The following is a 17,464-nucleotide window of genomic DNA, read 5'->3' as shown; positions in this document are numbered from 1 at the left end:
ACGGGACCCTGAGCTGACAGCTCAGCAGACAGGGTCAGGGGCCCTCACCTGAGACCAGGAGCTCCAGGGGCTCACTGGGGTGTGACAGCAGGAAGGGCGAGGTGCTGCGTGAGCTGTAGCACCTGTAGGTGCCCCAGTGGGCTGAGGTCACAGGACTCATGGAGAACTGTGCCTGGTACCGCTGAGCTCGGTGCTCTGATCTCAGACGCAAGGGGGGATCGGCTGCCCCCTCTTTGGATAGAAGCAACGTGTCCATCGGACTCTGTGACTGACACAACAGGGTCACGTTCTCTCCTGAGGCCACCCTGGGGCCTGGCTGCACCGTGAGGGAGGGTCTGTCAGACAGCTTTCCTAGAGAGAGGGAGGGAGGGTGAGGGCTGCCTGCCCACCTTATTCTGCCCTGAGAGGCACCAGCCCTCTCTCTGAGGACCTTCCTCTCCATCTGTCTCTGTTTCTCTGAGCCTCTCCCTCTCCCCTCCCAACCCCCCAGCCCCCTGGCCCCCGTCTCTCTCTGTCTCTCTCCCTCCCTGGGGCCTGCACCTTCATTCAGGCCTCACCATCTGAGACCCGAGCAGGGCCTGTGAGGAGTCTGGTTCCCTGACTGAGCCCACTGGCTACTCACCTGCCACGAGGATGTCCAGCGGGTCGCTGGGGGCCGACCACTCAGAGGAGAGGTTGTATCCACCGTAGCATCTGTACCGGCCCCCGTGGGAGCTGCTCACAGTGCCCAGGGGGAAGTGGGCCTGAGAGAGCCCAGCCTGGGGCTGCAGAACAAGGCTCTGGGGGAGGTCCCGTCCGCCCTCCTTGTGCAGAGCGAATCTGTCATAGCCGACATCAGAGCGACACTGGAGGGTCAGGCTCTGTCCAGAGGCCACGATGGGGCCCTGCTGGCTCAGGAGGGAGGGCTTCCCAGACTCACCTGGGGAGAGCAGACGTGAATTACCGGGGCTTCTCCTCCCATTAACCCCATCTTCTTTCTTTACCTCCAGGAGAAGTGAAGAGACCCCAGAAGCCCCTGCGCTCCCCTCACCATCTCACATGGGGCGACCATCCCAGCAAAGATGCCAGGAATGTATCTGGTGCCTCAATCCATGGTTGACATAATAATGAGACTCACCTGAGACCAGGAGCCCTAGGGCATCACTGGGGTGTGAGCACAACTGGGGTCTGTCCCTGTAGCAGCCATAGCATCTGAACCTCCACCTGTGGCTGGGGGTCACGGGGCCCACAGGAAACTGGGCCTCGGAATGCATACTGGGCTGTTGCTGTGCGTCCAGGGACCTAAAGGGTCTGTGATCTCCTTCCTCAGTCAGAAGGAACCTGTGATATCCATACACTGATCCACACTGGAGGGTCATGTTCCCTCCTGAGGTCACGACAGGGCTGGGCAGGGCTGAGAGGATGGGTTTGATGTAGGATCCTAGGAGAGGAGGAGGAAGCATATTAAATGGGCTCAATCCTCCCTCATATCCCCCAGGAATGGGCTGTGAGAGGGAGACACCCTGAGAGCAAACCCCCTTCTTGAGGGCAGAGGCTGAGACTGGGACCCCTGAGTGTCGCCTCACCTGTTGTCACCAGCTCCAGGGGGTCACTGAGCTCTGACCAGCCATCAGGTCTGCGATAATAACAGTGAAATATCCCAACATCACGCTCTGTCATGTGTGTGATGGAGAACATCACCTTGTCCCCGGGCTTCAGTGGCTTCTCTCTTTTCCATGGTGCACGGCTTCCCACTTTATCCAGACGGTACTCCTCAGCCCCTGGGGGCCCCTGACAGGAGAGGGTCACAGGGCTCCCCTGGGGGATCGCAGGGCCTGGCTCAGCCCAGAGGGTGGGTTTTGGAAGGGGCCCTAGAAAAACAAGAAGCCACATTACAAAGGCCTTTCCACCCGCCTCACACAGCTCAGCCCAAGACACTCTTATTTTCTTTCTTCCATCCTAGCCTCACCTCTCCTGGCACAGGGCCCTGAATGACTGAGCTCAGAAAGGACTGGGTCAGGGGCCCTCACCAGAGACCAGGAGCTCCAGGGGCTCACTGGGGAGTGACAGAAGGAAGGGGTAGGAACTGTAGCACCTGCTGGTGCCCAGTGGGCTGAGGTCACATGGCTCATGGAGAACTCTGCCTAGAACTGCTCAGCTTGGTACTCTGATCTCAGAAGCAGGAGGGCATCGCCTGATCCCTCCTTGGACAGAAGGAAAGTGTGTCTGGGGCTCTGTTACTGACACAGCAGGGTCACGTTCTCCCCTGAGGCCTCGCTGGGGCCTGGCTGCACCTAGAGGGAGGGTCTGTCAGGCAGGCGTCCTAGAGAGAGGGAGGGAGGGTGACGGCTGCCTGCCCACCTTGAACTTAAATATGTGTAAGAGAGAAAAGGAGAGGGACAGTCCCTTTCCCCCATGGAACCACTTACCACTGCCTCACATAGACTGTCACTTACCCCTCTGGGGCCTGACCACGGGGTGGGGAGCAGCCTATCCTCAGAGCCTCCTTGAGTCACAATGTGGGTGAGACGTGGGAACTGCCTTCTCCCCACTTGAATTCGGTGCCCCCTCCTGAAGCTGCGCCTCAACATCCTCCTCTGCCATGACCACTCCACCCTTCACCTGACCTACTTCCGGTCTCCAAGCCAGATTCCCCAGGGGTGTGGACGCGAAAACTCTAAGCCCTGGAGGCCTGTGGTTTTTCTGAGATCCCCCCTGACTCCAACCCCCACACAAGCAAGTCTTGGGTGTCAGGGGCCATTACATCCTGTGAGAGACTAAGAACCAGCTAGTTGGGTCAGTGCTCCTTCTGAGCAGGAAGGACCCAGTGGTTCCTCAGCTGCAGACATGGGCCCTGTGGGGGGGGCTTGGGTCCCTGTTGGTCCTGGGAAGAAGGCCAGAAAGGTTTGAGAGTGTGGGCTAACCATGGAGTCCCCACCTCACTCAGATCCTCCTGCATCTGCCCTGTGACCCCTGAGACACTCCCACTGTCCAACTGGTGCCTCCTAGGTCCAGGTGAGGGGGAGCGCTGAGCAGGGTTAGGAGGGTGTCTGAGGTGCAGATGTTGTCTGGGTGACCATCCCTAGAGGCCTCTCCTTCCCTTTCAGCCCCGAATTCTCAGGACGGGACCCTGAGCTGACAGCTCAGCAGACAGGGTCAGGGGCCCTCACCTGAGACCAGGAGCTCCAGGGGCTCACTGGGGTGTGACAGCAGGAAGGGCGAGGTGCTGCGTGAGCTGTAGCACCTGTAGGTGCCCCAGTGGGCTGAGGTCACAGGACTCATGGAGAACTGTGCCTGGTACTGCTGAGCTCGGTGCTCTGATCTCAGACGCAAGGGGGGATCGGCTGCCCCCTCTTTGGACAGAAGCAACGTGTCCATCGGGCTCTGTGACTGACACAACAGGGTCACGTTCTCTCCTGAGGCCACCCTGGGGCCTGGCTGCACCGTGAGGGAGGGTCTGTCAGACAGCTGTCCTAGAGAGAGGGAGGGAGGGTGAGGGCTGCCTGCCCACCTTTTTCTGCCCTGAGAGGCAGCAGCCCTCCTCTTGTCTTTCTCTGTTTCTCTGAGTCTCTCCCTCTCCCCTCCCATCCCCCACCCCCCGTCTCTCTCTTTCTCTCTCCCTCCCTGGGGCCTGCACTTTCATTCTGGCTTCACCAGCTGAAACCCAAGCAGGGCTTGTGCAGATTCTGGGTCCCTGACTGAACCCAGTGGCTCCTCACCTGCCACCAGGATGTCCAGGGGGTCGCTGGGGGCCGACCACTCAGAGGAGAGGTTGTATCCACCGTAGCATCTGTACCGGCCCCCGTGGGAGCTGCTCACAGTGCCCAGGGGGAAGTGGGCCTGAGAGAGCCCAGCCTGGGGCTGCAGGACAAGCCTCTGGGGGAGGTCCTGTCCCCCCTCCTTGTGCAGAGCGAATCTGTCATAGCCGACATCAGAGTGACACTGGAGGGTCAGGCTCTGTCCAGAGGCCACGATGGGGCCCTGCTGGCTCAGGAGGGAGGGCTTCCCAGACTCACCTGGGGAGACCAGACGTGAATTACAGGGGCTGCTCCTTCCATTAACCCTCTTCTTTTGTCCTGGCCCCCAGTTATTGCTGTCTTTCTCTTTGTCTTTGTCCCAGCGGCCCCTGTGCCCCATCACCCTCTCACATGGCGCTCCCGTCCCAGCAAGGTTTGCCAGTAGTGTATCTTTTGCCTCAATCCATGGATGGGGCAATAATGGGTTTTACCTGAGACCAGGAGATTCAGGACATCACTGGGGTGGGACCACACCTGGGGGCTGTTCCTGTAATAGCCATAGCATCTGAAGGTCCACCTTTGAATGGGGGTCATGAGGACCACAGAGAACAGGGCCTGGTACTGCCCACTGGGCTGTAGCTGTGAGTCCAGGGTCCAGGAGAGCCTGTGATCTCCTTCCTCAGTCAGAAGGAACCTCTCAAATGTCTGCGTTGAGCCACACTGGAGGGTTACATTCCCTCCCGTGTTCACGACAGGGCTGGGCAGGGCTGTGATGCTGGGTCCGCTGTAGGCTCCTAGGAGAGGAGGAGGCAGGGTGTTAAATGGGCTCACACCTCCCTTATATCCCCCAGGGCTGGGCTGTGAGAGGGAGACACCCTGAGAGCAGACCCCCTTCCTGAGGGCAGAGCCTGAGGCTGGGACCCCTGAGTGTCCTCTCACCTGTCACCACCAGCTCCAGGGGGTCACTGCGCTCTGACCAGCCCTCAGGGCTGATATAGACACAGCGATAGTTTCCTGCATCATGCTTTGTTATTTGTGTGAAGGAGAACTTTGCCTTGTCTCCAGGCTCCAAGGAATTCCCTCTGCTCCAGGGCACTGTGTCTCCCTCTTTATCCAGTCGGTACTCTTTTGCTTCCAGGGTCCCCTGACACCACATAGTCACGGTGCTCCCCCAGGGGCACACAGGGCATGGCTCAACCCAGAGTGTGGGCTTTGGAAGGGTCCCTGGAAGGAAACCAGAGGCTGGGTTAGAAGGCATTACCCACCCCCACATTTCTAAGACACGCCACCTCCATTAACCCAGAACCACTATTATCCATCCACAGATGCACAGGCTGTATCCCCTTGTGCCCAGTGAGAGGGACCTGGGACACCTGGAGAGACTCACCTGCTGGCACTGGGGTCCTGAGGCCCACACTCAGCCCTGGAAGAGAGTCCCTGTGAGAGATTTGCCCTGAGCCCTGAGCAGCACCCTCCTCCCCAGGAGCCTCCTGAGTCCTGGGGTCCTCACAGACCAGGGATCCCATCCCCCCTCCCATCTCACCAAGGCAGAGCAGGGCCCTGAGGGTGGGATTCATGGCGTCTTCTCCCTGGGGCTTCAGCTGAGCAGATGGAGGAAGCCACAGTCCTAGTGTGATAAACACAGAGATGCATGGGAGGTGGTCACTTGGAGAACAGCCTTGCCTGTCATGGGTTTGTCACATCAGCAGCCTATAGGGGAGGGCACAACCTCTCTAGCAGCCTGGCTCTCATTTTCATGGTGAAGCAGGAAATAGACCCGAAGTCTCCCTCCTGAGATGCCCCTTGCAGGTGCGGTGACCCAGGGCACGTCCTTCCCTGTCAGAGCGCCCCCCCACGGGGTCTCCTTCCTCCTCAGCCCGTCCATCAGCACCTCCCTGGGGTCCTCACCATGGACAGTGCCACCCGGGCCCTGGAAACGCTTCAGGAAGACGTGGGTGCCTGTGGCCTGCAGAGCTCAGATCAGCAGGGACACACTCACCCTCTCCCTGTGCAGCTCAGGGCGATGTCACTGTGACAATGAGCACAAAAGGGAAACACAGAACAAATAAAGGAAGGAAACAGGTCCCTTCTGTGGCCCCTAAGAATGTAGCTTTCTCTCTATCACACCCCCTCCATGGACTTCTCCTTTTTCTTGCAACGGCATCCACCCCAGTTTCCTGGAAATAAGATATGGTTCATTCCTGCCTCCTCAGTGATCCTTGTTCCTTAAGCTGAGCTGTCCCCTCATCTTGTCCTCCTCTCTTCAGCTTTTGGGGTCAATGAGGGGTCTAGTGCTCTGATGTTGGGGACAGAGCTCATATTTAAATATTTCACTATCATTCATGGTCTGTGTGACCTTGAGCAGTACCAGCCGATCTCTGCACTTCTGGTTCCTGGTGTGAAGCACGTAGGCATGAAGCCAAATTCTCAGAGTGTTGTAGGATCAATGGTGTCTTGGATGTGGACGGATGAACCCTTGATAATTCCCAGACCTGTTTAAGATGTGTGGGATGAGACACAAGAGGATCAATGGGTATCATTTCACAGTCAAAATGAGGGATGGGTGTGTCCACTCAAGAGCCCTCATCTGTTCCTAATGCTGAGAAATAGATGCAGCCACCGTCAATGCAGAGGAAGTAAAAGTTCTACAAACAGAGAGGGAACCTCACAAAATGAAAAGGATCAAAGCCAGTGGCCACCGGTGACCACAAGTGGTCATCTGTGGGGAGTTCTCCACATCCATGTGGACAGGAGAGGGACTCCAGGGTCATCACAGGCAGGGAGGGGATCTGGAATAAGGCGATAGTTGGGTGGCCCCATTTCTCATGCTTGAGGATGAGCATTGAGACATCTCTATGCACTGACCCATCCCAGGGTCAGCACTGAGCTGAGTGTGTGTGTGTGTGTGTGTGTGTGTGTGTGTGTGTGTGTGTGTAACCGATTCAATCCAGCCTAGTCCAACAGGAGCGTCTGTCCAGGTGTGAATGTGAGGCTCACATTGGAGGCATCCCTGCTGGGCACATCACAGTCAAAAGCTGAGTTTGGGAGAGTGGATGCTGCAACTCTCCATCCCCTTCAGAGTCCAACATCAGGTGAGCCCTGGGGGTAACTCTGTGGAGAATCAGGTGTGAGCATCTACAAGGAGCAGACATCAACAAGTACTCTAATTGTGAAAAAGAACGCTAAGAAAGGCTGCCTACAGAGTCTTCAATGCAGGTAATCACATGTGAGACAACAGAACACTACAATATAAGAAACTAGTTTTAATCAAAGATTGTTGAACTGTCAGAAACAACAAAGGTGAAAGTTGAATTATTGGAAGAACCCCAAGGCTTATATGATAAAAGTGTAGAGAATTTTGGAAAGGCATTACTTAAATGTCATAGCAGTAAAAGGAATAAAAATAAAAACATGATTTGATTTAACACTCACAAAATATTTTTTTTTCACCCAGGAGAAGATACAATAACAAAATTGGAAGACAACATTGAGGAAATTTTGTAGAATGCAAGAGAGACTGAAATTGAACACTTTAGCTGCATGGGAATAGAGAGTTCTGGTCAAGATGGTTGTGTAAGTAAGCATAGTAATTGGAACCTTCCACAATCACATCAAATTACAGCTAAACTACAGAACATCCGTCATTCAGAACGGCCTGAAATCTAGCCCAACAGAAGTTTTATAAATGAGAGTATACAGAAGTCACATACAGAAGCCTAATGCGGAGGGGGGGGGGGGAATGAGCTGATCCCATACCCATGTGTGGTGGTTAAAAACGGGGGGAGGTGCAAGGCTTGGATGTGAAGGTCCTCCCTCAGTTGTGAGGGGTCCCAGACCAACATCAGAACCCCCAGCCCAGGGTTACAGTGCTGGCAAGAGAAGTGCCCATGACTTTTGTTTGTAAAAGCCTGCGATTATTGTGGTTGAGTGAGACAGAGGGTTTCTGGAGTCCCGGGTGTTCCTCTTAAAGGGCCTGTGAATGCATTTACTTGGACTCCCATGCCCTGAAGCTCTCCAGGACCTACATTGCAGCTTGAAAGGTACCAGGGACATACAGGGAGGACTTAATTGTCATCAGGACTGAAGCTGAGGGGGCAGTTTCCTCCCAGACAGAAGTGCTGGCAGATGTACAGGAATGGAAAGAGAAGGGCCATGTGTGTGGTTTCAGGAAGAATGAGGTGAGGATGACATTGGCTACAGACCTAGGGGCCAGTGGGCGGCTATTTTTCAGAGAAGCAGAGAGAACACGCAGTGTCAGATGCATGAATATGCACATGAAACGTGTGTCTTCATAGTTCGTGTTAAGTGGAGGAAATAGATGAGAACTGACTTTATTGTACACCAGCACTCCTTTACAAATAAAAAAGGCCAACAGATATGGTAAAAGTACACTGAAGGAGTAAATTGTGAGTGAAGACCTTTATACTCACCCAAATTAGTATATTACAGGGCAAAGGTGAAAGGGTCAGAGGGGGGAAATCTACAAGGAAGAGGAGACAGTAGTTGGGAGGGAAAGGACCACAGTTCAATGGCAGAAGGTCCAGACCTTGTCCCTTCACTTGAGCGATGACTCCTCCACCTGCAACGAGCCGCAGACAGGTCCCTCAGCAGATGTCCCACGTTATCTTCCAGAACCTTCTGGGCACATGAGATTCACTACCAAGATTCTACCTCTCTGAATGGTGCATTGTTCCCTCTCTGTTCACATCCTGGCTGTGTCGTGGGTCCTTCTGTGGCTGTTTCAAGCCTCAGAGAGCAGCACCCCGAGGACCATCAGGACTAATCCAGCCACACCCATCTGGATAGAATTCTTCATGGTGTAGTCTTGGGGGTGGGAGGCTGGGAATTGTGGGCAAAGAGGTCACAGAGGTCAGGGCAGGACAATGTCCACCCAGGGCACCCGCTCCCCTTGACAGGACATGACCCTCTGTGCTGAGCCCCATAACTGTGCTTGTCTCCTACTCACCACTCTTGGGGGTCTGAGTTGTTCTGTGAGGGGCTGGTGGTGTTGGCTGCTCCTGAGAACCAGAAAGAAGTGTGGCTGTGTGAGGCATTGATGCCACTCAAGCCCAGAGTCCCCATAACTCTCCCCTTTCTCATGACCTAACTGCTACCAGTCCTTCCACAAATCCTTTCTCTGCTGGAGAGAGGGTCCTGGCTGCTTTCATGGATTCTTTTCTGAATCACTTTGGAGCACAGATTGTCTTTGCCTGGAGAATTCAGGACTGGGTAGACATAGGGTCTCTCATTATAGACAATAGTGTGTTGTTTTAATCCTTCTGCTCATTGTGAGATTCTGAACCATGGAAGCTAACCCATCTGGGGATAAGAGCTTATATTTATGCAACAGCTGGGGACCCAGGATCCATGGGTTGGTCTCAGGTATACAGACATGCATAGATGTAGACCTTGAACAGTTGTTGAGCTAAGAGTAGGAACAATTTTATTAATAAAATTGCTAAATGCTTCTGAATGGAAAAATTACATGAAGCACCTATTCTAAGACATTTCATATTAATAAAATGTTATTTAACATAATAAATGTCTAAGTTTAATGTAACCCCAATTACAATAAGAGTAGAATTACCTTTATAATTCCTGGATGTTTGCAACTTAAATTTATATGTGCAGTTAACTATTACTTAAAGGTTGTCAAATCAAAAGCAATTAATAGATGTGTACAAAAATATGTTGGAAATTATCATGATAAGCAAAATAAGTTAGAGGGAGAAAAAAATTAATTATCTCACTTATATGTGAAATCTAATGAACAAAATAAAGTGATGGATAAAATAGAACCAGAGCATTGGAAACATGGCACAGACTGATGAATCTCAGAGGAAGGGAGGAGGGGGCTGGAAGAGATTAACCAAAGAACTTATATCCATACTAGTGGCCCAGTGCACAAAATTAGTGCACATTAAAAGGGCATTAATTAGAGGAAATATTTTAATATTGCTATTTGCCCTTTCTCTATAATAGAAGTATCAGAGATGAAAGAAAATTAGTAAAATGTATATGAAATTCTCCCTCCTGTCAGAATCTGGAGCTCACCGTGGGACCCATAATCAAGTCCCCTCCCACCCACGTGCACCTCAAAATAGTGTGAAACCCTGACCCGGCTGGTCCCATACCCATGTGTGGTGGTTAAAAGAGAGTCCAAGTAAATGTGTTCACAGGCCCTTTAAGAGGAACACCCGGGACTCCAGAAACCCTCTGCCTCGCTCAACCACAATCATCGCAGGGTTTTACAACCAAAAGTTATGGGAACTTCACTTCCCAGCACTGTAACCCTGGGCTGGGGGTTCTGATGTTGGTCTGGGACCCCTCACAACTGAGGGAGGACCTTCACGACCAGTAGGCCGGTCCCACCCCCATCAAGGGTCCCCCGTCAAGCCCAGCCAGGCGGTGGGGAGGGGGCCGCACAGCCTCAGGTCCCCATCAAGCCCCACTAGGTGGGAGGCATGACCTCAGGGTCCCCAGCCCGGCCTCAGGTCCCCCGGTCCCAGCGCAAGGACAAGAGGGTGTGATAACCATTTGCATATTAGCTCTTTATGATATGGGATATGCCATGCCCATGGTCACAGACAACAGTGTGGTGAAGGCCTGTGTTGAGGCAGGAACTAGGTGGAGGGGGCCAATGAGGAGAAAAAGAGGGACATACATAATACTCTCAACAAGCAAGATTTAAAATGCAGAGAGCAGTCATGAGTTTCACACAGTCTGGGCAGGAACCCCCTAATTCTTCACAAACTTTGCCTGGTCCCCTGAGTCTCAGGTGAGCACAGGGCCTTGCAGAGGGGTGTCCACAGGTGGGGACACTTCTCACTGCAGCAGAGTGTCCAGGGGAGACAGCACTGTCAACCACACCATGTTGTTTCAGGTCTAGGAGGTTTGGAGAGGAAGTGGCTCTGTTCAGATGGGCTCAGGGGCCCCGTGAGGGAGCACAATGTGGTCCTCACCTAGATTGTGTGGTGCGGGGGGGGGGGAGAGGAGAGGAGGTTGGCTGGGATAGTTTGGTTGGAGGAGGTGTTGGCCTCACTGGGGCTGGAGTGTGTAGCTCAGCCTGATTGTCAGCAGCATGGACTGCCGAGTGGAGATCCCTGGATGTGGCTGGAGTCAGGGGAGCCCCATGGACAAGCTTTGTGCAGGGGATGGTCGGTGACAGGTACGTTTGGGGCCATGAGAATGACACACCTGATCCCACAGTGAGTGTCTGAAGGAGAACAGAAGGAGGCTGGTGGGGTCACACCAGCAAGCTGTCCTGGGTCTTCACCTGAGCTTGTCTGTGGGGAGAACTGGGTCACAGAAAGGAGAAACCGGAGCCCGAAAGGTGGGATTGGTCCAGTGTGTGAGGGGGAGGGAGGGGAGCACGGAGGGCTTGTCCTCTCTCCGCCTTGGCCACCTGCAGGAGCCAATGGGGCTGTGCCAAGGTTGCTGACCCCAAGAGGAACAGGGGGCCTGGGGGATGTTACAACACTGTCAGTCACCCACAGAGGCAACCAGCACTGCCCTCCGGGCCTGGGTGTGTGCTGCCGCTTCTTCCTATCACTTCCTCTCTCTGACTTCCTTGTTTTGTGAGCAGAGCCCCTGCTCTCCATCCCTCTCCATCAATCCTTCAGAGTCCTTTCTGCCTCCTCACCGCCTCTTGTCCCCCAGACTGTACCTCTTTGTCTAATGCTGTTTATTCCATCTGCATGCTTTGGGTAGAATAGTATGTGGGAGACAATTCCCAGGTTGTATTCTAAGACCTGGGGACACGGTTATTGAGCATCTATTTTGATCCAGTCTCTTCTCCTCTCCCTCTTTGCCTGTTGGGCAAAATTGTGAAACCTCACTTCTAAGGGTTGTTATGAGGAACAGCAGTGCCTGAGACATGAAGGGCCTCAATCTGGTGTCATTTTCTTTCTTTTTTTAAATATTTTTTTATTGATTTCAGAGAGGAGGGGAGAGGGAGAGAAAGAGATAGAAACATCAATGATGAGAGAGAATCATGGATCAGCTGCCTCCAGCACATCCCACACTATGGATGGAGCCCACAACCCTGGCATGTACCTTGACCGAGAATAGAATCATGACCTCCTGGTTCGCAGGTCGACACTCCACCACTGAGTCACACCGGCCGGAAATCTGGTGTCATTTTCTGACCTGATGAAGGCACGTGTATGAGAGACGTGTGCTGGGAAGGGCTGTGTGGAAGTCGCATGTGTATCCCCCAAGCCTACAAGGTAAATCGGAAGCTGTAGTGCATCCTTGGTTGAATGGCAGATGAGCGCAGACAAAAGGATGCAGGGATGGTGGGTCTCATCCTGGATCCTAGACTCAGCCCAAGTCTGGAGTGAAGGTGGAAATTTCATCAGTGGGTTGGTCCGTAAGCACTAAGGCTCTTAGGGCACCTCTGACCTGGTGGGAGTCCTGTTTTCATAAAACTCCACAGACACCAGTGGGGCAACCTCCAAGGTATGAGGGAGCTGTAGGGAACCATGCGTGTTTCACTTGCATTTCTTTTTATTGAAGCAACAGTCACGTAACATACAATTGAGCCTTTTACAAAATGAAATTCACTAGAATGCAGTAAATACACAATGTCTCAATGACAACGTCTATCTAGTTTCAAGAAGTTTTTATAACTAACCCCTGGAAAAAACACACCAAACAGTCCATCTCCCATCTGCCCTCCTGGTCAACCCCAGACAAACCAATCCGATTTCGGTTTCTATGGGTTTCCTTGTCCTGGACATTTCACATAAATGGAATCACACAACCCCTGATCTTTTGTGTCCGCTTTCTGTCACTGAGCTGCATTATTATGACGTTCGCCCACAATGTACCAGGTACCCATCCTTTGTTCTTTATGGTTTAAAAAAACCCAGGGTTGTGACGATCCCTCATTTTGTTGAGATGGATGTGGCCCAGCATGAAGGGGTGTTTAGATGTGAATCCAAACCAGCCATGTGGGGCAGACCCTCATGTCACAGTGTGAGAACAGAAGTGCAGTGCAGGAGAGTGAGCGAGGACAGGGAGGGAGGGAGAGCACCTCAGGTGGATGGAGGAGGCATTCTTTACAGGGACATAGCCCATGTTGTCCTGCACCCAAACCTCACCTAACACGTCTTCTCCCCTGCACATCCTCAGCAGACAGTTTCCCCAACAGCGGTCCATATTCTCTTTCAGCACCTCCTGGGGTCCTCAGATGGGCTCCAAGGCTCCCCTGCTCTGAACGGTGCATTGTTCCCTCTGTGTTCACATCGTGGCCACATCGAGGGTCCTTCTGGTGTCATTTCGAGCCTGAAATAGTAGCACTGTGAGGAGCACCAGGACCAAGCCAGCCGCACCCATCCGGATAAGATTCTCCACTGTGTAGTCTTGGGGATGGAAAAATAAGAATTGTGGGTAAAGAAGTCTCAGAGGTCAGGGAACACCCAAATCTCCAAGATTTTGATGTTCAACCTGGGCTCCCACCTCCCCTTGACATCAGCGTCCCTGTGATGTCTGAACTCAGCAACCTGCTCTGAGTCACCTTGATCAGAGTTAGCTGTGCCCAAGAACTGAGGATGAGAGAAGAAATGGTCTCAATTCAGAAATAACTAAGAGCTGTGTGTTCTGTGTTCAGTCTGAGGATCAAGACCCCATGAGCTTATTCCACTACAGCTGAGAGATGCCCCGTTCTCAACACCTAGGGACCCAGGGTCCATGGAGGAGGGGTTGGTGTCAGGGCCTCCTGAATCTCAGGAGCATGAAGGGGTGAAAATCTGAGCTGGTCCCCTTCACCCCACCCCACCCAGGCCCCTCCTCTCTGGGGTCTGCTATTTTCATCCTCACCTGAAGTTGTTCCTCTATTGATTGTTTTATTAACTCATTTATCATACAATAATGAATACCTACAGTGGTAGATATATTTACCAGATGAAAAATACGGGTATGTGGATGCTAATCATGTGATTATTTTATTTCAAAAGACAACAAAGTTTATAACCAAGGACGTCTTCCGTTCTGGTTCAAACTTTACATAACAGAGAAAATCCCCCTAATTGCAATATTGAGTGAGCACCAATTGTAGGAAATTATGGCCATCTGTTACCCCATTTTGAGATAAATACCAAGAATATAAACATAAATTATGGACCTCTCCTCATCACAAAGATCCATGCAATGATTCTAAAGTCCCAACTCCCACAATTCAGAAAATGCACGTGGATGATGAACATTATTCTGTCGGGTTCATAGCCAAATGGTGGCTACCAGGAAGCCATTGTAATGTGTCTCCTGTGGTTATAAGTCACCGAGAAAAGGTAATGTTGGCAGATCTGTATCTGTCAGAAAAAGAGCATTTCTAAGAAACCCTATGAAACAAAACGGATTGGAACAAAGAGGCCAATAGTGCCTTGGACATAAAATGTAGAATTCTTCATGGGTTTGCCTTGACCTAACTTTAGGTGTGAATTAATCTGTTTTCCGGAGGGGAAACTCTGGCCCATTTTACCCCATCATTCCATCCTATGGAACGTGGAGTGAGAAAAAGAGATATGCCATCGGGAATAAAAAAAAGTCACATTCCCTTGGCCTGGTGGCTATTATAATTTTCTCAGCATGTTGGAGGGATCAACTGAAAAACAGTCGACAGGGAGAGAGTCTTTGGGAGGCTAACAGGTCATGATATAAGTATGTCCAAACAATAGCTTTCGTGTGTGCACTTACTACCATTTAGGAAATCTACAGGAATCAAACCGCTTACTCACAAATTACAATATTAGTTGTGCAATTCTCTACGTGGGCTGTGCATTTACGCAATTATAAAAATAGCTGTCACATGCTTCTGAAGTTCCTTCATAAAGCTCAATTTAAAACGTGCGTGATAAGAAGACTTTATATAAACAAGAAGTTGTTCTTCATAATAAAGGTCTGAATTTAAGCTACTGCCAATGACAATAGGAATAGAGTGTTGATCTTTTGATCCGGACTCCATGTAATGTAAGCTAAATTGTGAGCTTATAGACTGAAGTATGGCCTGAAGGTTCTCTAAAAGGAGCCATAATAGACCCGTGTGCACAGAAACCCTGAGCAGAGGTGAAGGCACAGAGTCTGGGCAGGAGGCCCCAGGTCCCCAGGAGGCCGGCAGGGTCCCTCCTCATTCTCAGGTGAGCACTAAGGGCCTGGAGGCCTCCAGGTGAGCACAGGGGGCCGTGCAGTGTGGTGCCCACAGGCAAGATGCTTCTCTCTACAGGGCAATGTCCAGTGGGGGCTGGCACCCAGGGACCCAGATTCTGAGATGAAGACATCAGGAGGTGAGTGGGGGGGAGGGGGTCTGTGTTCTCTGCTCAGTCTAATCACATTCCTGCTCATTTCACTCACATCTCACTCTGCCCTCCCTCCCCTTCATCTCTGCTGAGGTTCAGAAATGAGGTTCAGGAGTGGGAGGTCCTGTCTGTCTCTACTCTCTCATGGGCTGGACCCTGTACTGTGGAACCTCCTCCCCCTCCTTGTTTATTACTGTCACCCACACTGCTAGGGACAGGGTCCTGAGCTGACTGAGCACAGAAAGGACAGGGTCAGGGCTCCTCTCCTGAGACCACCAGCTCCAGGGGGTCACTGGGCTGGGACAGCAGGTAGGGGGAGGTGCTGTTAGAGCCATAGCACCTGTAGGTCCCCTGGTGGCCTGAGCTCAGAGGACTGAGGGTGAAGTTGGCCTGAGAGGGTGCAGACGTGTCCTGCAGACTGAGGTGCTGGGGAGGGTCCAGCGACCCCTCCCTGTGCAGGTGGAAGGTGTCCAACCAGATCTCAGACCCACACTGCAGGGTCACGGTCACTCCCCTGGGCACTGAGGGTCCCGGCTGGGCTGAGAGGGAGGGTTTCCTGTACATTCCTGGGGAGAGGAAGGTTGTGATTTGTAGAGAGCCAGCCTCCCCTCGTGCCCTTGATCCTGAGCTGAGGGACCTTGTCCTTCTCCAGAGACCCTTTCTGTGACGTCCTCTCAGCTCCTCTCAGTCCCCCTGGCGGGGGGTAGGGGAAATGGTTTATCTCCTTTTACCACTTTTCTCACTCTCTCCTCCTTCAGCAGATGGAAAGGGCCCGATGTGAGGTTAGAGCTGCAGGAGAGGGACACGTTCCCTCCTGAGGCCACCACGGGGCCTGGCTGGGCTGAGAGGGAGGGTGCACCATACACTCCTGAGGGAGGAGAAAGGGTCTGTGTTAAAGGGACCATCACCCTCCTGCCCCAGGTGTGTTCTGTGAGGGGTGAGGTCCCCTGAGACCACACTTTACTCCCTCTGCCTGTGACCTGGAGCCCACAGTGGGGTGGGGACCCGGTGTCTCCCTTTCCTGTCACCACCAGGAGCAGGGGGTCACTCCGCTCTGAGAGTATGTCCCCAGTGGTGTAATATGCACACTGGTACAGCCCTGGGTGGGATGGGGTCATGGCTCCAATGAGGAAAGGGGCCTTGTTGCTGGAGTTCTGTGGGATCCTTGTTTCCCAGGGCTCAGAGCCCCTATCTTTATACAGACCGTAGGCACTAGCCTGCAGAGACCCCTGACACCAGATGGTCACGGGGTTCCCGTTGGTGACGATGGGGCCTGGGTCAGCCCAGATGGAGGGTTTGGGGACGTCTCCTGGAAAGGAATCAGGCATGAAAGGTCCTGGGGAGTCCTCATCCCCTCAGGAGGTCATGTAGGAGCAAGTGATGCCATTGAATGAGCACCTACTGTGTGTGAGGCACACAGTGGGGTCTGTCACTCATCTCCTCTCACCTCACAGCAGTCTTGCACCAGGGATTGCTGATCCCAATACCCACTTCACTGAGGCTCAGAGAGGTTAACCACGTGCCCCAGGTCACCCAGCCTGGAAGGGGCAGGGCTGGCACTGGAACCAGGACTGTGGGTTCCCTGTGCTGTCCTCACGCTGCCCCCCAGGGGGACACCAGCTTCGTGCTCTGGGCTCCTCCTCTGCAGGGGCCTGTCCACGTCTCATCTGGAGCTGAGGGTCCTTCCTCATTACCCGCCCCCAGCACAGCAGGGACAGGAGGGGCAGGGTGAGGGGTGGACTCTGAGTCTCTCCCGGATCCCTCTCCACCCTGCAGGCCCTCACGCCTCCTTGGGAAGGTCGGGCTGGGCTGGGGGCTCTGCCTTCCTGAGCTCTGTGAGGCCCTCATGTCACCTCATCTCCCAGCAGCCTGTGAGCAGGATGGGACCAGGGATGAGCAGCCAGGAGCCCCACAGTCAGAGGAGAGAAGGGACCGCCCAGCCCCACAGCAGGAGCAGCAGAGCCAGGAGCTGAGCCAGGGCTGATCCACCCTGTTCCCTCCTCTGAGCTGAGCCTGAGCTGAGGGGGAGGACTGGGTGCCCAGACCCTTGTCCTGCCTGTCCCTCCCTGTACAGTGTCACCGTCCCTGAGACAGAGGGGTCAGGCCCCATAACATCACGTCCCGGGGGCTTCCCTGTGAGGCCCTCTCCCAGGAGGTCAAGGCCAGAACTGACAGGAAATCTAAGCTCTGGACAAAGGTTCTTTCCTTTTACACTTGGAGACACTGAAGCCCAGAGAGGGGAAGGGGTGTCCAAGTCAGCAAATCCAGAGGGGCCTGAACCCCTTAAAACCCAAGGTTCAGCCCCTGTCCCATGGAGGAATCCACCACCTCCCCACAGAGCCCCTCACTTATCCCTCTGTGGGCCGGACTCAGAGCCTCCTGGGATGAGGATGGGGTAGGAGGGGTAGGTGCTGCCTTCTCCCCACTAGAGCTCAACCCCCCCTCCTCCAG

At 53.2% G+C, this 17,464-nt stretch overlaps 2 protein-coding genes across 2 annotated transcripts in view; both read right to left on the bottom strand.

The window, feature by feature from the left end:
- The window catches only part of LOC308235303 (leukocyte immunoglobulin-like receptor subfamily A member 6), a gene marked incomplete at both ends in the record, with an annotated part of 88,653 nt that overhangs the window by 55,410 nt on the left and 15,779 nt on the right, over positions 1-17,464 (bottom strand). Inside the window, 8 exons of the mRNA XM_080644064.1 lie at positions 49-351; positions 623-919; positions 1,118-1,420; positions 1,566-1,850; positions 5,104-5,139; positions 5,260-5,317; positions 15,757-15,881; positions 16,218-16,322. Coding sequence (XP_080500190.1) covers positions 49-351; positions 623-919; positions 1,118-1,420; positions 1,566-1,850; positions 5,104-5,139; positions 5,260-5,317; positions 15,757-15,881; positions 16,218-16,322 — 1,512 coding nt within the window. The remainder of the gene's footprint in view (positions 1-48; positions 352-622; positions 920-1,117; positions 1,421-1,565; positions 1,851-5,103; positions 5,140-5,259; positions 5,318-15,756; positions 15,882-16,217; positions 16,323-17,464) is intronic.
- On the bottom strand, positions 3,136-4,974 carry LOC308235220 (leukocyte immunoglobulin-like receptor subfamily A member 6; the record flags this gene model as incomplete). The annotated part of the gene is made up of 4 exons (XM_080644004.1): positions 3,136-3,452; positions 3,699-3,995; positions 4,208-4,510; positions 4,656-4,974. 4 exons carry the CDS (start codon positions 4,972-4,974, stop codon positions 3,136-3,138), a joined length of 1,236 nt encoding a protein of 411 aa, XP_080500130.1.

Source organism: Plecotus auritus, assembly GCF_963455305.1.
Source record: "Plecotus auritus genome assembly, chromosome: 10".
Taxonomy (NCBI): domain Eukaryota; kingdom Metazoa; phylum Chordata; class Mammalia; order Chiroptera; family Vespertilionidae; genus Plecotus; species Plecotus auritus.
Note: the sequence above shows the minus strand (reverse complement) of the source record. Positions and strands in the feature narration are given on the sequence as shown.